Here is a 26,456-nt window from a genome sequence, read left to right as displayed (position 1 = left end):
ACGTGCTAACGACATGCTAACTGCACTAATGCTTCCTGTGTGACGTTCATTCCTCTCACTAACGTGCTAACGACATGCTAACTGCACTAACATCAGACATAACAGCCCAAAGTTGTATGTATGTGTTTTTATGTGAATATGTACAATCTTAGCCACAGCTAATGTCAATTTTATGTGTGTTAATTCTATGGTGTGAACCATTAATGGAAATTGTGGATGAAGCGCATAAGGATGAAAAATGCAAAACCACAGTAAACAATGGTGCAAAAATTAGTGTCTTGTTTGTGGGCAAGCCGGCATTGTATCCTATTCTCAAATACGGTCAATTTCACCTATTTTCCCACAAAATAGTGATACCAATGGGCATTCCCTATGTTTCATCTACTGTAGATAGAGATGAAAGAACATTATCCCGTAAAAGACGGTGGCTCGGTGAAAAAGGTGAATTGGAATCAGAGACTGCGGCTGTGCTCACTATGGGGTTAATCGACGAGGCGTGGGCTCAGCGGATCCCGGTCAAATCAGCCAGGGAGCAGAACAGAGCATTAGTACGGACCAGAGGCGCCATTAGCGAGACCCCCCTTCTCCACAGTCTATGCATGGTTCCACCAGCAAACCCAGCAGGGCCTCGCTGCCTTTCATCAGCACTAAAAGGGAACGACTAGCCAGGCCGCGATCTCGTTAGGAGGCCAGGCGACAAGCAGCGGTTAGTGCCTAATCGGTTCTCGTATCAAAGAGCAAACATGAATGCAACGTAGTAGCCCGCGCTAATGTTTATCTGCATACATTTTTGTCGAGAAGCCCCTCACCCTTTTGTGCGTTTTTACATGCAGGATTGGCCTACAGCTAAAAAAATGTTCATTAAAAAAAAAAAAGATGTAATACTGTAAAAAATAAATAAATACAAATGGTTATCAAATAATTTGAAAACTATTTTTTTTTTAAATCGAGTGTTATTTAGAACAAGGGTGTCAAACTCAAGGCCTGGGGGCCAGATCCGGCCCATCACATCATTTTATGTGGCCCGCAAAATGCTAAATATGACTTCTATAAATAAAATATTTCAATATTTCAATAAAATATAAATCTGACAAAAATATCAAATTTGATGACAATTTGTAAATTTGATATCTGATAACATTTGATAAAAAAAAAAAAAAAACTTGGGAGAAATAACAAGCAATTTTTGTTTCCAATCCCCTTCTTGAACTGTTTTTTTGGGTTTTTTTTTAATGGCCTCTGATGTCAAAACAAGGTAAATGTTTAACAATCATACCTAAAATTCATTTGACTTCACAGTCATAACAGCCCTCCAACAGAAACTAACTACAATGTGACCCATTATAAAAATGATCAAACTGTGACCGATGATAACCCGACAAACTTACTAAGTAGAAATCAATGAGCCACATCACTTTCACTTGCAGTACTGCACAAGAAGATTTTGACCTCTTGGAAGAATTGTTTTTTTCCCACTGTGCTCGGTGCTCTTTTGCCCTTTTCTGTGGTGAGAAACTCAATCGGCTTTAGATACAAAGGAAAATTGATCAGGCGATTGACAAAGACGTTTATTTTTAGCTATGGGGTATTAGTTTGCTTTCTGGCTCTCTGATTAAAAACAGCCACAGAGGAGGGAGGAGGATTGATTCAAAGTTGAGCTGCAGCAAAAATTACAGCAAGCGGGATAACACACACGTACAAATACACACACAATCGACCACATTTGAGCATTTTCCTTCCATTGTTGTCAAAGTCGGCAAGGGCCCGATTATCGGGCTTTTCTAAAAAATTATCCTGCGCTATTTGCTCTGTTTAAGACCCTGTAAAGTGAATTTGGAGATTTGAGTCTAATTATGTAATATATGTTTGAAGATGGTGGAGCTGTAGGATTAAACTTTATCACAATTTCAGCTTTGATTTTTTTTCCTCGATGACTTTGCACAGAAAAAGGTGAAATAGGGGGCAGAGGATTCCGTTAAAAGTCCAACACGACTTTCAGTTTATTGACTCGGGCTTCACCCCGCCGTGACAACTTTAGAGCGCCTTGTTGTTGAGGTGTAGACAATCCCCACCATGTCCCTTTGGTATATATCGCAGCCAGGAAAGATATATTATCGCACCGCAAACGTCAGAAAAACACCAAACGATGTAGCATCCATTTGTGCAGGTCAGTGGTTCTCAAATGGGGGTACCTCAGGGGGTAAGAGAGATTTTATGAGGGATTCTGGAGATATCAGCTCGTATAATTTCATATAATTCAATGATTTTCAATACCATAGCACGAACAGATTTAAAATAAACTCATTCCCATTCATTTGATTATTTTAGTTCTTAAATAATTTAGCACCAGACGTTTTTAGACGCACCTTTAGATAAACACTTAGAGGGTTTTGGAAAAGAAAAAAAAAAGTAAATTAGTACCGCAAATTGAATGTTTTTGTGAGTGGACGAGTTAGCTAAAAAATGAAGCAACTTACTAAATTGTATTTTTGTGATTCCTTTATTTTGCCAGGAGTCACATGACGCAATTTTCCCGCAGACAAGTCAAAACCAGAAGAGATTATGTTACACAATCTATCTTCTGGAGTTGCTGGATAAAATAAGCCTAGCGTTACGACTGCAGATGTATTTCCAAAGTTTAATAAAGCGTATATTTTGCGCTTGGGGTATGTAATACAGTGGTACTTCTACTTCCGAACGTAGAACTAACAAACATCAAATCGAAATTAGCAAAGGCTAACATTGTACATATTCACATAAAAACACATACATACCACTTTGGGCTATCTCATCTAACATTAGCTTCTGACATCAGTATCGTTAGCGAAAGGGCTGAATGTGAAAATTCCAAGCTCAAAATTATCAAAAATAAATTTTATTGCTCCCGTGGACTTGTAAACGATGCAGAGATCACTGGAAACGTCAAATAAAAACGTACAGATAAAACGACCTAAAAAAAGTCTCTGCGCTTACCACCAAAACACTGCATTCATGTTGTCACCTGCTACAAATAATAATTAATTTGAAGGGTTTAAGACCATTTTTTAAAATAATCTTTACATGATGTACTTTGAATTTTAGCCTTATTGTGCACTAATGTATGTGTTACGGTTTTTGATGCATTGTATATAATTTATCAATATTATTCATCGATAGAGTTTAAGAGCATTATTTTGGCATTGGAACCAATTAGGCTATTTAAATGTAAAAAGTGTCTCTACTTACGAAAAATTAATATCCCAAAATAACTTCCGGAGCAAATTAATTTCGTAAGATGAGGTAACTATAAAAAAAGTTTGGGAACCACGTCAGTTGGAATGCTGTACCCCATCTTAACAATGAGTATGTAACTTATGCCAAACATGCAAATCATGGCGCAACTGCTTAAAGAGTGACGGGAAAAGGCGATAATAGTCCCTCAGCTGTTTCAGTTATTAGCCGGGGATGATTGGAGGTTCAGGAGGGGCCCGATCCAGACACTCCCAAATCCAAAGCGAGAATTGGGGAATGGAATCGGACAAACTCGTCAAGCATTTATCTGAACGGGAGACGGGGAGGGGGCCGCTGGAGCTGTTGGGTTAATGCAGCCGGGAAAAAGTTTGTATTCACGGCTATCTATAGATGGCAGCGGTGCCTGTGACATAGCAGCTGCTTTCGGCAGAGCATTGACACGCTAACCTTCAGACAGCTGTCTTGGCCAGACGCCTCACAGTCAGGGGAAAACACACCTTGCTGATTGCATGCTACTCACAAAAAAAAGTTTGGGAACTAATTCGGCTATCGGGGGAGAAATTCAAGATGTAGCATTCCGGTCCCTTGTTTTGTCTGTTGCAAGAGACGAAAATCAACTGATTAGCATCGACTTAATTTTCTTATTCATTTGAACTCATTCGGTACCGGTTTATTTTAAACCCATCTCAAGCCCAACGCAGAAAAATGAAAAATATATATAATACTTGATACCTGGTATTGAATTTCTGGACTCGTAGAAAAAATATAAAATAAAACAGTTGTTGGGAGTGAATGAGTTAAATAGCCATAATCTCAACGCAAACTACCCATGTGAATGCATGCGTTACTTCTGTTCCATTTACGGTCGTCATCCTCATGTTTTAAACTGGAGAACAGGAAACTTCGGATGTACTGTATGCGGCTTTAGAAGGCGGGACCTGGCATGGTGATTGACGTGGGTGCCGGCAAATTAGAATGTAGAGTTGGCCGATATTTGTCTGGTTACGATTATAGACAGATTGCTTTTTTTCCGCAGTCAATACCGATTATTAGTGATCATGGAATTCCATAACAGAAATTTGGAGCATATTAACTTTCAACAGAAGGGGAAAAATTGGGGCCATAAATAGATGGATGGATGTACGGACAGTTACCATATGTATGATTACCATCCATCCATCCATAAATACATACATACATAGAAAGACTCTATTATACATTTTTATAGATGAATTGTTACTTGATGTAACAGTTTTATTGACATTCTCTCGGCCATCAGATTTTTAAAAAAGGCAATAATTGGGCTATCATATCTGCTGCTAATAAGTGAATTTTTGTGAGCCGTTATCATAAGCTTGCAAACGAATCCGCTTGTTATGTGTTTCCTTCTCATTTGTTTTATAAAACAAATGAAAGTGCGCAGGTCTTTGCATATTTTTGAACACCATACACAATCATTACAATACATTCTAACTAATGATTGTAGGCTATAAAAAAACGAACACTGATATGTTATCTTACGCGGTGGCAAGTGTAGACTATATGATGACGCATTATGCGTGATTACAATTATTATTATCTTTTTAAAAGAGCAGACTGATCCCAAATGTTGTACATTCTTTTACAAACAAAGCTTCTGTCTTTGCCAACATTGTCAAAGTGCTTTACTGGTTCATATGGAATTATCGCTCCAAAGCCAAATAATATTTCACTTTTTGTGACTGGTGTATTTTTAATTTAGAATGTGTGAAAATGTTTTGAGCGGCTGTTCCGGGAAAAACTTGTCCCTATGATGGCATAGTGGACCATAATCCGATCTGTGCCAGAGTTTGGCCGGGCGGGGGGTTATCAGCGTCGCGTGGCCACAGCTGTTTCGCAGCAGGTCGGGTTACGTGGCCGCTGATGTCCCCTCAAGGCCATCGCCACGGGAACGACCTTACAGCGTGACAGCACCCGGCCTGAAACAACTCGCTGGCCTCCTGCAGGGTGAAGCAATGCACCTTGCGTGCCATTAGAAAGGGAAAGTGAAAGTCTCTATAATATGTACCATAATTTTGGTCGATTTTTAAGTTATAATTAGTTGATGGTTTTGCGTGTGGCGTTGGTTATCTGGAAAACACTACGCACATTTTGGAATATGGCATTTTAAAAATGGGTTAAAAAATTATGCAAATTGCAGTTTATAACCTGCCTAAAATTGTGTGTCAATTCATCTTTACTTTGTGATGTCACTCATTGTTTTGGTTGTGTAAATGATTATGGTCCCAAGTTGACAGTTTTCCTAAATCAACAGCAGGGACAATAAATGATTGAAATAGTTTAGCGGCCACACATTGAAAAAATATTTTCATAGGGAAACAGCTACCAAGTGTTGCCAGTGTCGTATGATCCAGCGTGGCCGTGTTTCAAACAGCTGAGACGGCTTAAAAGCAGCAGCTTGATGTGTGTACTGTATAGTGGTGGGAAATAACAATGTACAAATACTCTATTATTCCGCTTAAGTAGATTTTTCAGGGGGCTGTTTTCATTGTACAAAGTTATTCAATCATATTTGTCGTTTACATTTCAACATTATTAAAGGACATTTACAAGTGTTTCTCAGCATACTTTGCGTTTAGACTATACGTGGAATACACAAAGACTAGCATAGCCAAACATCCATTCTGTTTTTTTAGTGTTTAATAGAAGCAGTGAGTCCCAACCAGCATGTTGACAAATCAACATATGTCCAAATTTTTAACGCTGTACCAATTGTGATACCCGATAATTGAACCAAATTTCAAAAAGTAATATTAAGCACAGATACCATTGATTTCCAAGCAGAAGCAATCTTAGGCGTGTGAATTTACTTTAAGGTCAACCTCTATGGGAAAATTTTGTTAAGCTTGGAAATAATGGTCTGCAAAAACGGATCATTAACTCCGCTCGGGTGGCAATAGCTGAAAGTTGTGGCAGCAGTATTTTCATCACGAAGGGAGTTTTTAAATTTTCTATATATAACTTTTCACCACTTATTCTCTAATGTATTGTATGGTCACTTTTTAAAATGTACACAGTACTATTGGATGTGAGATCAAATAACTGAAATGCTTTGACTTGTGGAGTTATGACAACTTGTTAGCATAAAAAGTGTTGGTTTTTTTTGTGTGTATAACTTATGCAGTGTTAAATAAAGCTTTGTGTTTGAAACCTAATCAAGTAAGTGTGATTAGATTAACCCAATGCTTATCACAATTTAAAGACTTAATGACATTATCAAGTCTTGATAAACGTATTCAAAGACGAGTAACCCCAGCAAATAATTGAAGTATGTATCCCTACAAAAAATATAGAGTATCTTCGTTAACCTATCTATGCCAACGACGTACAGTGACAGGTAAAACCACGAAAGACTCTTTGTGACATTTTAGTTTAGTGCCTTTAGTTTTGGTTGACTAAATGTTGGGAAAGTGTAAAAGGAGAATTCATTATAGCAGAGTGGATGTGAAAGCCACTCATAGCCAGTCGAGCTTCGTTTGTTTTCAATGCGGCCATTGACCGGTGAAAAGAAACAAAACCTCGCTATTATATCCACAAATAGTGGAAGAGTAAACACATTTTCCGCATGGTTGCGAGTCGCTAACAGCGGCTACACTCTCATTTACTTTGGCTAGCGACGTTTTCAGACCACCCCTAAGGAAAACACGCACAAACACTCACCAGAAACGATAAGCGTTGTTCCGACCGGAGTCCCCGACCTCCGAGCTTCTTCTCGGGCCGGACGCCGCCGTCGTTCCCCGTTCGAGTGGCGGTCAAAAAAGCAGCAACTTCTTCGTCTTCTTCTTCTTCGCCAATCTTGTTTATATTGGTGAAGTAATGGCGCACGGTAACATGGTGGTTGGGCTTTAAAAAAAAAAAAAAAAAAAAAAAGCTTGTGTGAGGCGGTTCAGCCGTGTTTTTCCCCCCGAGTTTGTAGCATGATAGTGACACACTGAGGGGATCCGACCGACGATTACGATTAGCAGCCGGGAGCCGAGCTCCGTGTATGGTTATATTTTTTTCGGGGAGAAACAGTGTCTCCTGGTGGCCACTTGAGAAATAAGTAGGAAGATAGTAGACAGCAAGTCCGGCACCTCAGTGCCCCCTTTTGACAAAAATGTGGCAGTCCTCCAAAGACGCAGTTTTTAACCACATCCGAGCGCAACAAATAAGTGTGAAAGACAGAACAAAATTTTCTTTGGATGCAATTTCAAGACTACACAAATTAAAACTGATGATATGAAAAGGATAGAGGTCAATTATAATTGTAATTGAGTTAATTGTCTACTGTCGCTCAACCGGTCGAACTGCATCTCTGAGTTGTCAAATGAAACTAACACTTGCATCCGTTGAAGATGGATTTGAACTTGTTGGATATGTTTACATTTCTATTTAAAAACAGCACTTTTAAAACACAATAAACTGTGCTCCAAATAGTAATAAACATCACATGCTGGGCCAGCAACGGTGTTCCATGCACATTGCACTAAAAATAGATTGCGTGAAGGACTTAGACTAGAGAAACCTAAACTAATTAAATGTAGCGCATCGATATTCTTTAGTATCAATATTTGGACCTACAATTGCCCTACGCTTGATATGCACAGTAAATTTCTCAAGCAAGCCATGTCATTTAATCTAACTACGATCCACTTAGCATAATGCTAACATAAGGTTAAAACCCATTGAAGGGCTGGTAGAATTAGCATAGATCCTGCCGTAATTATAAACCGGTGTTGTCCAACCTGTGTCCCGGGAGCCATTTGTGGCCCACTGTCCATTTTTACGCAGCCCACGGTGTACACATAAAAGGAGATTTGCTCCGAATAAATGTTGCGCGTATATTTGTATTTTTTTACGTATGCAAAGATAGATTATTTTTTCAAAATGTTCAGCTTTTCTCTTCATGACACTATTCTGAATATAAGTTAATTTTATGGGGAAAAAAATCACTATTTTCCTCTCAGTGTAAAGGTGCAAATGCTGATTTGTTCACAAGTAGTTGTTTTTAAAAAAAGTATTTTTTTTGCAGATTACTTTTTAAAGTGCAGAGTAAAACTCATTGCTTTTCCTCAGAAAAGCACAAACGGCATTTTTTTTTTTTCTTTTTCAGTCTCCAGCTGTGAGGCAGCCCTCCCCACATGCCTCTCTCATATGCTCAGCCCCACTCTCTCGTCAGTGTGAAATTTGGATGAAGAGGTGAACATGTCGTGGACCTGCGGGACCTTCCTGGTGCTTCTCACGGTGCTTGTCGCACTCTCCCGTAAGTCACATGCGCATTATATTTTTTCACAGATGATAGCATACTTTTAATGACTATTTTGGTAATCATGGGTCGCGATGCACCAGTAAGGTTTTTTTTTTTTTTTTTAAGAAGTAGCATCTTTTAGGCTGATTCAAATTTTCCAAAATTTCAATGATTGATTAAAAAGCCCGTTTTACAAAAAAAAAAGAAAATGCCTTAGTTTTTGGAAACCTAATGCTTACAACAATAAGATAAGTAAATCAAAACTTTTCTACAATTATTTGTCCTTTGCGACAGAAAAATCTGCAAAAATAGGCCAATTTCTTGCTATATTGTGTGGAGAGTATTTTCAAGTATTTTTTTCGTTTGCTGCTGTGAGTTTATGTGTAAAATGTGAAAATAAGCACAAAACTGTAAAAAATTTTCCAGTTTCCCATTTTTAAGTGCTATTTCGGGACAATTAAACCAGTTGGCCAATTATCTGTAACTTTTTTTCTTATGACGTTTCGTTTTACAAGTTCTTATATATATATATATATATATATATATATATATATATATATATATATATATATATATATATATATAGATATAGATAGATAGATAGATAGATAGATAGATAGATAGATAGATAGATAGATAGATAGATAGATAAACACACACACACACACACACATTTAAGTCTATATTTCTACTTGATCTTTAAAGAGTTGAAACAGAACTTCCGATTTATTTTTATTGCGAGTAAATCTACTCAAGTACTTTGTGAGAGTACTCTTTGATCACAGGATACAGTTTTTTTTCTCTCTGATGTTTGTTGTGAAGTGTGTCCAGAGGCCGACTGTGCAGCTGTTTCCAGCAGCAGCCAGGTGGCCGCCAAGGAGCCACAAGGTGAACCCATCAGCCATTTTGTCACTTTCCGAAGTTTCATTTTAGTTTTCGTTTGTTCCTTGATGCTCTGAAAACTTTAACATATTAAACACATATTTAAAGACAATTTAAAGAAATCAACATGTATCAGCATGTTTCAAAGTGTATTTACTACACACATGCACGTGTCCCTTTAAGAGGCGTGGCCTAGAGAGCAATATTGAAAAAGCTCAATTTAGAGCCCTCATAAGTCAAGGCATCACGGTTTGTTTTTTTTTTCCTCTTCCAGGGCCACTGAAGAGGATTTTCATGAAGGAGGCTGACGCCTCCAGCTTTTTTAGACGACGCAGCAGGAGAGCGGTCAAGTCGCCTGATGAGCTCAACGGTCAGTTGTTACCCCCCCTCCCAAACGTCTTTTTTTTGGGGGGCATAAATGCAATTCTTTGGCGCCATCCTATGGCAGCTCGGTGTCAATGAACTACATTGATCCAAGCTGAGGAGCTTCATGACACGCTTTGCCCACATCTAGTGCCCTGTCCGTCCGAAGCACATGTCGAGATGAATCGCCTCAACTTATTTCAATATAGTTTCTCGGGACCAAGAAGCCACAAGATGGCAGCAAAAATATTATCTTTGTCTAAATTGATGGTTCTCAGCCTTTTTTCAATGTGAAATATTTTGTCTTTGTACCCCCTAACTAGTGCAAAGGTTTTTCAAAGAATTCACTATAACACAATTTGACTAAGTTGTTTTGTGTTCCAACTGATTTGGTTTTAATTAGAAAAGAAAACTGTACTGTTCCTGTCACCATATTTTAGTTAGCTCATACTTGCAGAAACTATGTTAAAATCTTACATATTGCTGAAGTGTCGCCAAATGAAAACCGCTGGTCTTAATTATATATATTTAGCTGTTTTTTTTTTTTGACGCAAAAATAACTATATCTTGGAGGGGATTTATCATAATTTTAAACCTACTGCAAAATTAAACTCAAATAAATGTTTATTTACTTCACTTTGTCTTGATGCTAGCACCCATGGATCTATTTAAACCCGTTTTAGGGGAGTCCAAGCATTAATTTTATTTTTTAGAAACTACTGAAAATGTGTGCACCTTAATTGGATTGAGTATCAGAATCAAAAAGAATAATTTGTTGTATGTTTGTAAAAATTTAACGCTAGCAAGTAGCCACCATTTTAAAATGATTTAATGTTTACCTAATCAAACTGATGTTGCATTGAGGCACGCAAGCATATTTGTTTTCTTACTGCTTTTCGTAAAGGACTGTTCTTTCATTCACTCAACTGGCAAGCATTCCATTTAATTAATCACCTGGAAATGCCTTAACTTGATTGCAATGTTGACAAGGTGGGAAATAAATGCTGGCGCCTCTCCTATTGGAAAAAAAAAAAGCCTTTACAGCGCTTGTGTTACATAATTTGTGAATGGGCCTTGTGTGTATCTTACCGCTAATATACGCCGAGTCCCAAACATACTTAATAGAGGAAAGGCGTCACAGTCAACATGTTTACGTGCAGGTACAGGTTTGCCTTATTGAGCACTTTGGCTAACGCGGCACACAGAAGGATCCAAGGGACAGCTGGGAGTATGACACTTGCTGCCCATATTTTGAATTTTGCTGTATGAAATTATTAGAATTTTTTTTCAGTAGGTGTGTGCGTACATATACATATACTGTATGTGTGTGTATATGTACTGTATATATGTAACATACATACATATACTGTACATACAATGCCAACACACACACACACATATATATATATATATATATATATATATATATATATATATATATATATATATATATATATATATATATATATATATATATATATATACACACACACACACACACACAGTATATACTGTATATATACACACACACAGTATATATATATATATATATATATATATATATATATATATATATATGGTTATATGGTTATATATGGTTTTTTTTTTTTGTCCAATCAGATAGATCTATGTTGATGTTTCCAAAATTTTGACTAGTCCTAGATGGGACACAGTTGCATTCCTTTTTTTTTGTATCAGTCCATTCATCTTAGTGTCAGCTGCCAAACGCAAGGGCTTCCATTGACGCACACACATTCACATCACAGTGAATTTCCAACGCTGTGAAAATTCCCAGCCGCCAGGATGTTTGACATTCCCAAGTGCGAGAAGGGTTGGCGGGGAGGTGAGAGAACATGACGGGAGTGTTTTTCTTCCAAATTTGAATTGCGGCGAAAAGATTGTCAGCGTTTGGGTTGAAAGCATGACTTGTTTTTTTTTTTTTAATTGAAGTTATTAAAAATAACTTTTGACTCATATAGCGATCAATGGCAGTGAATGGGTACACTTAATAATGGCCGAATTAGATCTTTGACGTCTATAGCCGTCAATGGTAGTGAATGAGTTAATAATCACGTTTGAAAGGGACTCAAATTGGGTAATAACCTGGGGTAGCCATTTTCCAACTTGGGTTTTAACTGGCGTTTGTCAGATTGTCGCAGGGACTTGCATTCCGGTGCTAGACATTCCAGTAGGGATTTGTTGCTCCCGCTGCGAGTGAAGACCTGTGCGGCTGATTCTTCTATGTGGTTCAAAGGTCATGACCCAACACCAGTCCATGAGTCTGGTTTAATGCCAGTGCTAAATAAGAAAAAAAAATGGATTGAGAAATTTGCGAATGACTGTTATTGTCAGTCTTTCCCAGGATAACAGTCATAACGCAAGTTTTCCTAATCAGTGTGACGGAACAATTGTCTGTCTTAAAGGGATAGTCCACTTATTTAGTCTTTTTCAGAAGTAAAAAGTTTGATGAATATATCGAATATCTCTAAAAACACATTTGCTACTTGCCGTCCAATGAAAATGGCTTTGCAAGTGCTCAAAGCTCAGGTAACGACCAATCACAGCTCACCTGTTGGTCATGTGACATTCACCAGCTGAGCTCATTGGTCGTGACCTCACTTGAGCACAGGCGGTCATTCTCTGTCGCCGGTGAATGACAAAATGTGTTTTAAAATTATTATTGTACATGAAAAACAATTAGTTACCCAAGTAAAGACAAAATATAAACTTTTTACTGCTGAAATCAGCTGAATAAGTTTAGTATTGCTTCAAAGTGCTGTTGTCATGAATAAGAATAATGTAAAATCTATGCTCATTTCTGCGAGTATTTCCATGGACTCTCTGTTTACATGTTTACATGATCTCATTCAGTGCTATGGATGAGACTTCATATTCCGATTCATTTGCTCTTAATTTGAAAATATACAATATACTCTTCCTGTCACAGCATTAAATTTGCTTCTAGCCACAGAAACCTTGTTAAAATCTCACATGCTTCATTAAGTGCCCCATTTGAGAACCGTTGTTTATACAATATTTTTGGTCAAAATATTAAAGAAAAATCCGGGGTGTCAGAAGCTTTTCCTTCCACTCTTCTGTGAAGACTTTCGATTAAACCTTGTGCAGTATTTTGTCACTGAGTCGTTTTGTTTTTTTGTTTCTTTTTACAAAAAGCCATTTCATATCGGAGTGAAAGCATTAAAAGAAGACACAGGGGAGCTGAAATTTCACCAGATAGTGACAACACTTCAAAGTTCATTTTGGCACGACCATGTAGTTATTACACCACCAGCAGTGTGCCATCCTTTGGCTAAAATACCGCGAGAATGACGAGGAATAAAATGACCCACAAATTGTCAAAATACTGCACGAGGATCACGGTGTGGGTTTTAAGAGTTAGGCTGCCATTGACATAATGTGGTGGCTTGCAGCCGAGCAGAGGCAAGTCCTGGCTGCCGACGAGCGCAGGAGAGAGTTCCACGAGGAGAAGAGGAACGAATTTGAGAACTACGTGGAAGAGGTGGACGATGGTGAGTCCAACTCCATTTCCCGCAAAGACTTTGTTACCTTACTTAGATCAAATCTCATGTGCCAAAAGTCACTCATCGTTTCGTAAGAAAAAAGTGCTTGTCACTCACTCATTGACTTGCTCTTCAAACATCTTCCAGAACAAAACGAGAGGAGCCGCGAGAGCACCGAGCAGTGGCGAGAGTTCCACTACGACGGGATGAATCCCCCCTATGAGTACAACCGGCAGACCATCTGAGACCGGGGGACATATTGGCTTCTTTTCCAACTATTAAACTCATAACGTGCCTGTTGTAGTTGAAAATTCAAAGACATGTACAAACATTGTTGTTGCTGTTGTTGTTTTTTTTTTAATATATGACAACATTTCTGCATCAAAACATGCAACATGCATTTCGGGGGTAAAAAGTAATTCACAGCTTTGTTTTTTTTTTGCCCTATTTTGGTGCTTTGTGAGAAGACAGAAACAAAAAGAAACATTCAAGACTTGGGAAGTAAACTTTTGAGATTTGTATTTACAGCAAACGAAGGCTCAGTAATCTTATTTACTCACCATCAACTACACGTTTACATATACAAGTCCCAATCCGTGTTTGCGGAGTGTTCTCTTGACCCTGTGGAGAGATTCTGAGAGAAAACAGGACGAATGGGGTGGGGTGGAGAGGGGGCTTTCTGCTAAATTCAACAGGCCAGTATGAAAGCAAAGAAGCACAACAACGAAACTGTACAATCAACTCAACCTCACGTTGAACAACACGTTGCTTCGGCGTGCTCTGTCATCGAAATACAGTTTAGTTTTTTTTGTTTTTTTTAAAGGGAAACATCACAAAGTACACTAGTCACAAAAAGGTCTGGATATTGGGCTAAAATTTCAGGATGGACCTAAGATGCACCGCGGTTGATTTTCGAAGGTTTCAGACACGTCAGTGTCTTTCTGTGCCTCCTCTGATAGATTATCATTATAAGATCACTATCAGATGGAAAGGGGACTAGTAGAGTCATAAAAAGTTTTGGGTGCAGGTAATTGGGTGACTTACTCCGGGCAGTCCAACCAAAAAACTGGCTGCAGACATTCTAAAAAGATCCATCCATTTCTATAGCCGCTTATCCTCACAAGGGTCGCAGGCGCCTATCTCAGCTGGCGGGGGACACCCTGAACTGGTTGCCAGTCAATCGCAGGGCACACAGAGAGAAGCGACCATTTACCTGCCCAATCACGCCTAAGGACAATTTAGTATGTCCAATTTGCCCGCCGTGCATGTTTTTGGAATGAGGAAGTCGGAGTGCCCGGAGAGAACCCACGCAGGCTCGGGGAGAACATGCAAACTTGACACAAGTAGGCCAGAGCCAGGTGGATTTGAACCGGGTCCTTTGAACGGTGTGGCAGACGTGGTATTCACTGCGCCACCGAGCTGCCAGTTCTAAAATTAGACTAGTCAAAATAGGGTCTCTTAGGGTCTCACAGGGTCCAAAATTTGGCCTTTTAGACTCATCTTTATGAGTTATTCTAACATAAAACACATTATTTTAGGTTGTTTTGTTTAAAACGACCCTTTGTTTTGGGAATTATCCAAAACAATCACGAATTTTGGGTCATATTGACCCAATTATTAGGTTTGTCCTATCTTGGGCTATTTTTTAGCTCAAGTGTTGTTAGATTGTCGGCAGCCATGTTTTTTTGAAGTCCTGCCAAACATGTTAAGGCGGGACTGCCCAATGTAAGGGCTTGCGTGCGGGGACTTCGATGGTTAAGTTTAGGGTCGGCCTTCGGTTCTCCCAAAGCCCAAACTTTTTTGTGAATAGCGTATCCCACCAACGACGAGCGATTTACAGAAAGGAAGCAAACTTTCCTATTGGCACATGAGCGTAATATTCAATCCACAGTGTTGGTTGCAGAGTGGCGGCTGGGTTTGGTTGACTTCAAGCAACATCCCTGAGAACTCACTGCTGTCCCCTCGGACCTCAAAGTGGTGGTCCGACGCAGTAATGCTCACGTTCAGAACGACATCATCGCCATACATTCGTGCGCTGTGCCTGACGTCACCGAGTTAAGGTCGACGGAACCGATACGAAGGAGGGAGCTGAGGATGAAGTCGACATGATTCAGCACAGCGCAAAAAAAGCTTTCGGATTTGGCTCCAGGTGGAATATTTACACAAGGCATACATCGGAGCATCTGATTGGACGACGCCGACAGCAGCTCGGATACAAAGAAAACAATTTCCCTTCTGCGGGGCGCATCCTGCGCTTTCGTACAGCCTGAACGTGCCTTCAGGTGCAACGCCGAGTGGAGTTGTCCCCTCTCTTCTTCAGCGGGCCAGGCTGAGCTCCGTAAATTCCTCCGGAAAATTTGCGAGGGAGGCGGCGGGATGGGCAAGGCGGGTGACCACTCAGAATCGTGAGGCCCGGGAAGGGGGGGAGGAGGCTTCACCCTCCCCCACCTTAAAGCTCTGTGGTCTCCCAGCTCACCTCCCGCGGAACCTGGCGTCATTTAGTCCCCGTGTGGATGACCGTGACGGTGGAGGGGCGCGGCATGACCGGCTCGGCCACCGACGGCGGCTCCTCGTGCAAAGAAGACGCCTCCGAGTCCTGATTGGACGCTTTGACGGAGGAGGGAAGGGGGGCCATTGGAGGACCTGACGGGAGACGGACAATTGCAAAGCAAACGTTGAAAATGTCAGCGAATTTTCAAAGTGGGAAACCCGCTGTGGGGATTTACAAGACGGAAGGGAAATTTAAATGTAAATCTGCAGTTAATATTTATGTATATGTAACAGTCAGGTGTCAAGGGGTATAACAATGCAGCATATGTAAAATTAGTAGATAAATCATTGATATCAAAAATGTTCCCTCGGGCTGAAGATGGCCAAAGAGTGGCGATGGATGGGCGTGGCCACAGCTGGCACCATGTAGCTTCCGTCCCCCAAAGTAAGTATTATTGTGAGATTGTTCAAATGCATTTTCCTGTCATGTGATATATGCTACCTGCTTCCTTTAGTTCTCTATTTTCCTTTCCGGGCTGTATTATCCATTCACTTAAAGTAATGCATTTTTTTTCGCCATATGCCAAGAGACGTAGCGTGACAGGTAGAATAATTAAGTCATTCACTGCCACTCTGACGTCTATAGCCGTCAAAGTCATTGAATCATTGAAAATCTCACGCAATCAGAGACAATTGACAGTGTTGCTTTGGCGCCATCTGGTGGCCTATTTGAAGTTAAGGAGCGTAAGTAGGAAAGAAATAGTCTTGCTTGTCATCTTGTGAAATGGGCGAACAATGACAGTTAATAAAATATAAACGTTTTTCGTGAAAAGTAAAGTACTCGCGGAATTTTGTCATTTGAATCCCCTGCGAAACCCGGCGCTTCGTTTAGCATAGTCCAAACTACAACCCAATAGTGCCCTAATAAAAGTAGAGCTGATAACAATCGGTGAGTCATGGCAAATTGAAAGATAAAGACTCCCGTTCTTCATATCAGAAATACTGCAGCACATTGCACCGGCTGCCCCCAGTGATAAAATTAAAAGCGTATACGATTTAACTCAATCACATTTTGCGGGCCGCTGAGTAATCATTTGATATCATAAGTGGAACATTCACCAAAAAATGAAAAATTGCCTTGTCCACACTGTTGGAAGTCAGAATAAAACACCATTACTAGCCGATGTTCTTTTCAAATTTTCTCGACTTTAGCTCAAAGTAGCAACAAAAAAGTAATATTTACTGGATATAGCTATTACTACTTTCACTGACTTCTCGTTTCAAATTTTGGGGGTTAAGAATGTGCACTTACAGTCATGGATGGAAAGCGGGGCGCAGTCCACAGACTGACTCTTAGCCGGCGCTCTGGCAGCGGGGTTGGAGGCGCCGGCGTGGATGCTGCTGCCGAAGCTGGTGCCCAGCTGCAAGCGCCGCATGTGGCGGATCACCGCTGTGGCGTTAAAGGCTTGCTAAGAACGGACATAGGACAAACTTTCTTACAATGTCTTGAAAAATACACACAAACGGTTTTTGAAATACCAGAAAAGGATGGACTTTGGTTTCACTTTTTTTTTTCAAAGGAATTTTGGTTCCAAAATTTAGGGGTAATGTGTCCAAACTATGTTTTTCTGTAAATGGACCTCAAAAGAAAATGTTTGGACACCCCTCATTTTGGAGTAGTGTCTTTATTTATTTATTCTAGTGGGTTAGTCCCTTGGGGGTGGTCACATGGGGGTTGTTGTTGCTAGGGGTAGCTGCTGAATGACCATTTTACTTTGCATGTAATTCTTTTTTTTTTTTTTTTATAAGTGATTAGTAGGACCACTAAGTTTGCCATTTGAGTTATTTATGTCTATGAATCTGTCTTTGACAAGTCTAGCTGATGTTAAGTGCTGTTAGCTGCTATCGTTGCTCGCATCGATTACTACTAGCCGCTAACTTTGGAGCCGTTGCTAACTGCTGGCAACAGCTTCGGTCAAATACAGTAAAGCGAAACACATTTTTTTCAGCATCTTAATTAGCATAAATAGCAGCTGAACTTGATTTCAGGGCAGGGTAATGTTGACATGGGTGATGAATCAAGTCAGAAGTGATTTTTGCTGGCTAAAACATATCGTAAGTAAGACTTTTGTTTCAATGATCAGTAGGACAAGTAACATTTGAGTTAAGTTATGTCTATTAAACTACCTTTGAAAAGTAATTCTACCGGTCTTGCCACAGTTGAGTGCTGCTAACCGCTATCGCATCCGCGGCTGCCTGCTGCTGGCGAGTGAATCGAACCGCGACGCTGGCGCTGCCGCTAATCGCTGGCAACAAGTAATGACGTTTTTGAAAACTTTATTAAATGGCAAAATAGCAATTGAACTTGATTTCCGGAAGAGATATTGTTGTTGACATTGGTGATGAGTCGATTCATCTCCCGTGGATTATATGACTTAAATAAAGTGGTATTGACTAACAAAAAGTTTAAAAAAATGGATTGGTCAGCTTGCTTCTTACCCTCCATTTGCTTTTAGCAAAGTTTTTGCGCATCTGCCGACTGACGGACTCGTGAATGTTCTTGCAGAGGGCCGTGCCTCCCGCGATCCTGAGAGAGAGAGAGAAGAGAGACAGAGGGAGTCATTTCATACGATAAAAAATAGTAGCAGTGGCAGGTCTTCAGTGGGGACTTAAAATCACATTTTAATACCACCACTATTGTGTCTCGGTTATACAAACCAATAATACTGTACAAAAATGCAATATAACAGCCACACGTCATTTGAAGTTGTTTAAAATCAGAAAAAAAAACATGGTACACTATACTAATGAGAAATGCTAATGCTAAACTTTTAAATGTGTGCGGCTCACTACAGACAACTTTTGGTCGTCAAAAATGGCTGTAACTGGTTTTACTCTAACCAGCCAATCAGAGGAGTGAAAATTACTGACATCATTGAAGCCCTGGACGGGTGTGAAATCTGATTGGTTAAGAAACAGTCCCACTGATCATATTTAACGCCGGATTACGGCAACGCGGTAGCTCAAATCTGACTGGTTAAAACTATCGAATGCACGTAGCGGAAGCAGTGCCGCCTTAAAAAACTCTACAGCATTGATTACAGTTAATTCGATCAGGTTAATTTGCAGTAATGAACCTCATCACTAATACGATATATCAAACGTATTGTTACGATAATTATGGTAATGGGGCGAGGGGGAGGGTGTGAGGGTTTTGCTTACTATGACAATTAAATAAGTTACTTCATGTTCCAATTAATTTGCTCTCATTTTCAAAAGAAAGAAATATTGTTCTCCTGTCACGGCATTAAAATGCTCTTCAAATGTCATGGACTCCCTGAAGAGTCTTCACGTACCTCCAAGTGTACACGTGACCCCATTTACGAGAAATACCATTTGCATGAGAGGAAGCAAGTGAAAATAAAGTCAATTCGTGTCCAGTGTCGCTCATCCAAAAAACATCAACCCGCCCACGCCGTCCCGTTTTCGTTAGCTCAGGCCTCAGACATCCGAATTTCATTGAGGCGTCCACATGAGACAAGATGACATCGCCCGATGCTAATTGGCGGTCATTTATTCAGTGGGGTAATCTCGACGAGGGGGCCGACTGAGGTGGCCTCACAGCTGGTTGCCATGGCGACGGCGAATGGGGGCGGACGCACGCTCTGGTTTTACAAAAGCCATCTGCGTCACGCCGCTGGTTAATCACTTGCCGATATGAGGATGTGCGTGTAGCTGTGCGATGTGGTCGCTTTCTCACCAAGGATGCTCCAAGGCCTGATCGCATGTGAACCTCTTCTCGGGATCTTTCTCCATGAGACAGCTGATGAAGTCTTTAGCTGTGGATGCAGATCAAGAAACACCGGGGATACTTTTTGTTCCAATTTTTACTTCTGAATAATTTATTGTCAATCTAACAACTTTTGACACACATTTTTGAGGTTTGCCATTTTCTTACGGACGCCACAAGATGGCAGCAAAGAACTCCTTTTCTATTAGACTAAAATAAGGCCGAACTAAATGAAATTCGGTACTGTGTGTTTGGCAGTAGAAAACAGTTGTTGTTGTTTTTTAAAACTAAAACAATTTTCATTGAATTGAGAAAAAAGTACAAACTAACAAATTAGCGAATGCCCAAAAGCCAACATGCAAATTTTCCACTTCATTTTTTTGAGGGCAACCCACCTTTTTGATGTTTTTATGGGTTAATTAAAGTGATACAGCGCAATATATCATGTACGGAGCCTTAGAACGTGAAAGTCCGTTTTCAATCACAGTGGACAGAAATTAGAAGTGTGAGTCGTCATTTTTTGCAATTGAAAACATATTTTTCCATGTACTCTCAATGGGAAACAACTTCAAGGCTTGCGTAACAAACAATCACAGCTCCACTTACGAACGTCAAATGAAAATCTGTGAGCTGTGATTGGTTGAGCTCATTACACCACAAGCAGGTGGTACAATTGACTATTGCAATTATTTTCTCACCAGAATCCGATATGTCGTCCCAGTACGGCGCATCAAACTCATAGTCGGCCTTGAGGATCTGCTCAAAGAGCTTGGAGTCGTTTTCGTCGTAGAAGGGCGGGTAGCCGCAGAGCCTGGGGAAGAACCAAGATGGACCGTTATGGCAACGGTACGTGCCGGAAGGGTCACCCGGATGGAGCGCTAAAAAGGATTTGCTGCTTTCTAATCGTATTCACTAGCACTTACATTTTTCATACGGCACGCAAAAAGGAGACAGATTATCCAGACTACATTAATATTAAGTGGAAAAAGTGGAACAAAACAAGCCGCCATAATCTGGAAAAAGAAACGCAAATCCCTGGGATAAATCCACGCAGTGTGCTACAGTCAGTCGTAGGAAGTAAACAAAAACAAATATACTTTTCACAATAATTGAAGGAAATTTTGACAGACTCAGTGGATGTCATACATACGGATTTTATATTTTCCATGAAACAGTCTCACTGTGTATTCAAATAACAAAATTCCTCATTTATTGTGAAGCCTGGACAAAAAATATTAGATGTTGAAATTAAATTGAAACCAGTAAACTCTACATTTTATTTACCGTATTTTCCGCATTTTTTCTGTATTTTTACCGTAAGGCGCACCTAAAAGCTTTAATATTTTTAAAAAGCTGATGGTGCGCCTTATAATCAGGTGCGCCTTATATATTCGTAGATGGGGAATGAACTGATAAAGTAAGCTTTACCTGTTTCTTTTGTGTGTTTACAGTTAAACAAGGTTGGTCATATTGACATTGAGTTATTGCGCTATTGAGAGTTTAGAGTTATTATTTGAGTTATTGTTATGACTTTGAGTATTACTATATTGTGACTGAAAAAGTTTTAAAATATGTCATTAATTGAGAGTGCTCCTTATAATCCGGTGCGCCTTATATATGGAAAAAGTTTTAAAATATGTCATTAATTGCGGGTGCGCCTTATAGTGCGGTGCGCCTTATAGTGCGGAAAATACGGTACTAACTTTGTCAAATTAGGCTCAATTAAAAAAAAAAACTGTAAAAGATTTGCGTTTCAACATAATGTCAGTTATTTTGCCACTTCTGGTTCCAGTGACATATTTTGATGTTGAAACTGTTTCTAGTGTTGGTATTAGTATCTTCTGATGGAGTATCAATAATTGAGTCTTGGATTTTCTTTGGCCTAATGAGCTACTTAACTTAATTGGATCGTCTGCTTCCGGGAAGACGTTCCTTTTGTGGCAGTAACCAGGTCGTGTCAATTTAATGTGCCGTCCACTCCGGCAGAGTACTTACAGAATATAAGCGATGACTCCTATAGACCAGCAGTCTACCGCTTTACTGTATGGTTTCTGGGCCAAAACCTCAGGTGCTGCAACAAAGCAAAGAACAAAGTCACAGTTGTTACACAGTTATTTTTCATCAATTGCAGGTAGGCCTAGAAGAGGGGTCACGCAGAAATTTAATATATGTTCTACTCATTTTTTACAGTTTTGGAACATGGCCGCCACAATCTTTTTCCATTTTCATACATTTTTTAAACATCTCCTGGGATCCACTAGGCGTAGATTGCCGACCCCTGGTCTAGGACCACAATAAACGAGGGCTCACGTGCCAACGACAGATGGATAAGATTAACCTGCGGCTAGCGGCTGATTGGATTAGGCCGTACGGGCTGCTTGCAAGCAATTCAGTTATGTCAGCAGAAGGAAGGGCCTTTCCCAACTCAAAACTCACCCACGTATCCAGGAGTTCCGCAGGCGGTGGCCATCACATCGCCGGTGCCCTCCATCTTGGACAGGCCAAAGTCACTGATCATGATTTTGGATTCGTCATGAGGGCTAAAGTACAGAAGGTTCTCTGGCTGAAAAATTGGATGGGGAAGAGACCGTTCACACTTAAGCATTTTTAGTGTACGCTCGCGATTCAAGGCACGGTGCTTGTGGTACCTTGAGGTCCCTGTGCACGATGCCCATGGAGTGGAGGTAGTTGACGGCATCCAAAACTTGCCGGATGAGCCGACTGGCATCCATCTCGGTGTAGAAGCCCTTCTCCACGATGCGGTCAAACAGTTCGCCGCCGGACACCCTGTCACATATTTGCACGTTTGTTTACTTTGTGGCTGTGGTTTGTATTCCAAATCGATCGTGAACCTTTGGCGCTATAAATGCTAAGCGCCAATTGAGCATCTTAAACCGGATACACGCATGTCGATGAGGGTCTAACAGATGTGAATTTTTTTTTGCCCAATGCCAATAACAGAAAATAAACAGGTTGCCCATAAATCGGACGATTCATTTTAAAAATTATTATGAATTAAAATAGCATTTTTCTCCTCCCAATACATTTCAATAGTTGTCAATTACTGTATATGCAGATTTACACTATTAGCTTTGCCCTGCAAATAGCAGGGGTCAACATTTAATACATTGATTTAAAAAAAAAGTTTTTTTCAGTTCATGGACTGCATTGTGCGGTGCAATTAAGATAGTTATAAGGATATTAATTCTTGTCAGATATATAATTGTCATATTTTTAATCTTATATCTATTACATATCTTATTATATATATATGTTACACATTTATAAATAAATATATATTATATATATTTAGATATATATATTATATATATATATATATATATATATATATATATATATATATATATATATATATATATATATTATATATATATTATAATATCATATATATATATATATATATATATATATATATATATATATATATATATATATATATATATATATATATATATATATATATATATATATGACTTATTTCAGGTCATACAAGTAGTTGGAAAAATGTAGTGTCAGCAAATTAACAAATTTCATATTCTTATGGATTCTTATGGATATTCGTATGGATTTATGTGGAATAAATGACACCATTGTTTCTTGTATACAACTGCTGCAAATAGTCCATGTACATAAAGAGAAATTTATCATGACTGACAAATATCGGCTGATGTTTGAAGCGTTTCGATGTATATTTTTGTCTTTTCCTTTTTTAATCACAAAAAGCTGGCATTTTGGTTGTGTAGACTTTTTGTGTGGACTCACAGCTGCATGATGAGGTACAGGTGGTTGGAGCTCTCATAAATGTCCTCCAGAGCCACGATATTCTCATGCTTGATCCTGTGGAACAGATGATGAGACGTAATTATCTCCTTGCGTTTGTTAATAGCATGCCTGCGAATCATTAGAGGCAAAAGTGTGTGGAGGAAACCTTTTGTAAATGAGGGAAAAGATGAATGGGTGAGGGTGTGTGTGTGCGGGGTTAAGGTAATCAATGATGCACTAAGCGGCGCCAATTGAGGTGGGAGTCTGGAAAGGACTTCCTTGTCTTGCCCGTAACGCCAAATTAAGCCCCAGCTGAATGAACGGCAATCAGACAAGCAAGCAACACAAACGTTAGCAAAGAATAATAATCAAAAGGAGGCAAAGCAAGAGGACGGCAACCGTAACCAGGCAACTAGACTCAATACTCCGAGTAGTGACTGATAAGTGAGCTCCTCGGGGGAGGCGCGGGGGGGTTACCATCGCGCTCTGGAGGAGGACACAGTCACCTGGTGTCCGACTTGTGTGTGCGTGGGTGTAGCATCAACGCAGACGAGCCCAAATATTAGCGTGCGGCTGTTAAGGCATTTTTATATAAGAACCATCTTGTGAAACAAAATTAAAGGGAGTTCCTTTGTATAATTGTGTTTTGCCACTGCTGTGAGTAAGTTAACGTAGCAGTTGCTTCAAAGTTTAGAACTTCCGTTCTCTAAGGTAAATCTTTAGCACTAAGCTAATTGACTTTTGATTAAATGATATTGTTTGAACAATTTGGTGTTTGATATAAATAGTGTTTAGTTCTTTGCTGTTTTCTGAATCTTTTTTACAGAAACCCGCAAGTGGGTGTGGCAAGCAGCTTGAAACAAGCACGCTCGGTCTCTTATTTGGTGGACCGTGCTAGCAAGAGTGACAAAAGTCAGTTAAGGGACCTGAGTTCAATTCCAGCTGGCTCCGGCCTTCCTGTGTGGAGTTTGCATGTTCTCCCCATGGGTTTTTTCTTTAATTAGAAACTAACTAGTTAGTTTGTTAGTTAGAAATTAGTTAGATTGCAGTTGATGTCTTTTTTGGTCAACGGCACTAAGAAAAAATTGTTTTGAAGAGGTATTAATTCAACAAGAGAAATAATTTACATATCAAATTAATTGTAGACGAAATATTGAAATTTTACTGCTAAAAATGGGATTGCGTTACTTACCCAAAGATGTAATTATATTTTTTACAGATCAAGATATTCTCATGCACTTATTTACATAATATACATAACTAAATACGTAATATTTTGCACTATTATCGTCATATGTATATAGTTTCTTCCACTCCATCTACTCCATAATATGTTCAGAATGTGAGTCTGTTCCTTTATGAGTTCCTCATTATTGCCTTATTACTGTTTTTTATTGCCTACTTTATTATTGTGTGGAATGTACATCTGCTAGGTGAACAGAATAAGAATTTCATTCATTGTGTAGTGTTCAATCAAAAATATGTCATTATTCATCTACAGGCATCCAGACATTCTATCTCATATACTGACATACAATATATATATATAGTACATATTTTATTTTTAATATTGGGGTATAGGAGTGTCTGAAAATAGCTACCACATTCAATCCCAACGACGTCTCTGTACAGAACCCAGACATTCAATTTAATGTACTTATTTACAGTATTTTTAAAAATGGTAGTTCTGAACAGAGGAAACGATTGTATTGACAAAGTCAATTGATCAGCAATTTCACACTGAATTAAGAATTGATATCCAGTGCCTAAATATAAAAATAAATAAATAATCAAATAAGGTGAAGTGGGTGCACTACCTACTTCCTCAGCACGGCGATTTCGTTCTCCAGACTCATCTCCTTCCCTTTGAGAGCCTTTTTGGGGATGCACTTGATGGCGACCATCTTTCCCGTGACCTTCTCCCGAGCCATCACCACCTCGGAGAATGCGCCGCTGCAGCAAGGCACACGCGCACACAAATTAGGCCAATTAATCTATACTCAGTAAAAGCAGTTGACGCCTTGAATTTGAATCTATGCCTTGAAAAATACTTTTCTATTTTATGCTATTATAGTATGCAGTACTACATTTTATTTGATGAGAAAAATTATGTTGGTGATTTTGAGAGGCGGGAACAGAACAGAACAACGTGTTTGTCACCAGAAAAAATAAGGGATGAAATGAGTACACTACTTGAGTACCGTATTTTTCGCACTATAAGGCGCACCCTCAATTCATGCCATTTTCAAACTTTTTCAATCACAATATAGTAATACTCAAAGTAATAACAATAATAACTCAAATAATATATCTAAACTCTCAATAGTATAATAACTCAATGTCAATATGAGCAACCTTGTTCAAATGTAAACAAAAAAAAAAAAAGAGGTAAAGCTTACTTTATCAGTTCATTCCCCATCTACCAATCCCAATCTCAATATTGATCCATATATAAGGCGCACCATCAGGTTTAAAAAAAAAGAAGGCTTTTAGGTGCGCCTTATAGTGCAGAAAATACGGTGATTATAGGATCTTATTCAAAATTATGCATGGGCCATTTATTTAGTGTCCAGTCAGAAAGAAATCAAGCTAACTGCAGAAAAAAATGTTGATAACATCATATGACACTTTTTGCCAGCAACTTGCGGTGGTTGCAACGTTAGCGGCTAGCAGTGGTAAGCAGCACTAGATGCTAGCAGTGTTAGCACCTACTAGCACTCAACTGCACCATTTAGGTTGATGAAAGCTGTCGACTTAGTCTTCAATGGCAGTTTCATAAACATTAATGACTCAAAAGACGCAGTTCCCATTCCTATTGATCACTTTTTAACAAACCCATCTTACTCAAATGTGCTTTTTTAGCTAGCAAAAATCACTACTGTGGTTTTAAGGGATTCTGTCAAAATCTCAAATTTTCCAAAGTGAAATAGTATGCTGCAGTTTAAATTTAAATATGAAATTTTGATTTAAAACATATATATTAAATGGAAATGTGTGTTATTGTTGTCTGTATGTATAAGTGTTCCTTCACCAAGCAAAAATGTATATTTTTTTTGATTTGATAGATATTTTAATAGGTATACCACATTATTTTCGATAGCTACATCATTTTTTTTTTTAGGCTTATGTA

General features: G+C 39.2%; 3 protein-coding genes across 5 annotated transcripts in view; 1 reads left to right on the top strand and 2 right to left on the bottom strand.

Moving 5' to 3' along the window:
- Positions 1–13,970, bottom strand: part of LOC148422668 (cyclin-dependent kinase 17-like) — a 40,549-nt gene extending 26,579 nt beyond the window's left edge. Inside the window, exons 1-4 of one of the 3 annotated variants that reach the window (XM_088417228.1) lie at positions 13,824–13,970; positions 13,381–13,480; positions 11,846–12,040; positions 6,931–7,113 (exon numbers count right to left, since the gene is read on the bottom strand). The gene's annotated coding sequence lies outside the window, so the exon portion shown is untranslated. Of the gene's footprint in view, positions 1–6,930; positions 7,220–11,845; positions 12,041–13,380; positions 13,481–13,823 lie in introns of those variants that run through there. The other 2 variants (XM_088417229.1, XM_088417227.1) reach the window with 2 other exon arrangements.
- Positions 560–13,795, top strand: ucmab (upper zone of growth plate and cartilage matrix associated b). The gene is made up of 6 exons (XM_088417232.1): positions 560–706; positions 8,363–8,512; positions 9,320–9,385; positions 9,654–9,749; positions 13,174–13,272; positions 13,411–13,795. The coding sequence occupies exons 2-6, from the start codon at positions 8,455–8,457 to the stop codon at positions 13,506–13,508; spliced, it is 417 nt and encodes a 138-aa protein (XP_088273358.1). The 5' UTR covers positions 560–706; positions 8,363–8,454; the 3' UTR covers positions 13,509–13,795.
- Positions 13,595–26,456, bottom strand: part of camk1db (calcium/calmodulin-dependent protein kinase 1Db) — a 27,753-nt gene continuing 14,891 nt past the window's right edge. Inside the window, exons 2-11 of the mRNA XM_088417230.1 lie at positions 25,148–25,279; positions 23,327–23,401; positions 22,192–22,330; positions 21,980–22,106; positions 21,539–21,614; positions 20,242–20,354; positions 19,514–19,592; positions 18,253–18,340; positions 17,066–17,222; positions 13,595–15,906 (exon numbers count right to left, since the gene is read on the bottom strand). Coding sequence (XP_088273356.1) covers positions 15,758–15,906; positions 17,066–17,222; positions 18,253–18,340; positions 19,514–19,592; positions 20,242–20,354; positions 21,539–21,614; positions 21,980–22,106; positions 22,192–22,330; positions 23,327–23,401; positions 25,148–25,279 — 1,135 coding nt within the window. The 3' untranslated portion in view covers positions 13,595–15,757. The remainder of the gene's footprint in view (positions 15,907–17,065; positions 17,223–18,252; positions 18,341–19,513; positions 19,593–20,241; positions 20,355–21,538; positions 21,615–21,979; positions 22,107–22,191; positions 22,331–23,326; positions 23,402–25,147; positions 25,280–26,456) is intronic.

Source organism: Hippichthys cyanospilos, chromosome 6 (assembly GCF_059441005.1).
Source record: "Hippichthys cyanospilos isolate Australia breed blue-spotted pipefish chromosome 6, RoL_Hcya_1.0, whole genome shotgun sequence".
Taxonomy (NCBI): Eukaryota; Metazoa; Chordata; class Actinopteri; order Syngnathiformes; family Syngnathidae; genus Hippichthys; species Hippichthys cyanospilos.
Note: the sequence above shows the minus strand (reverse complement) of the source record. Positions and strands in the feature narration are given on the sequence as shown.

Coding starts and splice junctions, on each gene's coding strand:
- ucmab (XM_088417232.1), top strand. CDS start 8,455: ATGTCGTGGACCTGCGGGACCTTCCTGGTGCTTCTCACGGTGCTTGTC. Junction 9,750..13,173: donor GTCGCCTGATGAGCTCAACG/GTCAGTTGTTAC, acceptor GGTGGCTTGCAG/CCGAGCAGAGGCAAGTCCTG. Junction 13,273..13,410: donor CGTGGAAGAGGTGGACGATG/GTGAGTCCAACT, acceptor AACATCTTCCAG/AACAAAACGAGAGGAGCCGC.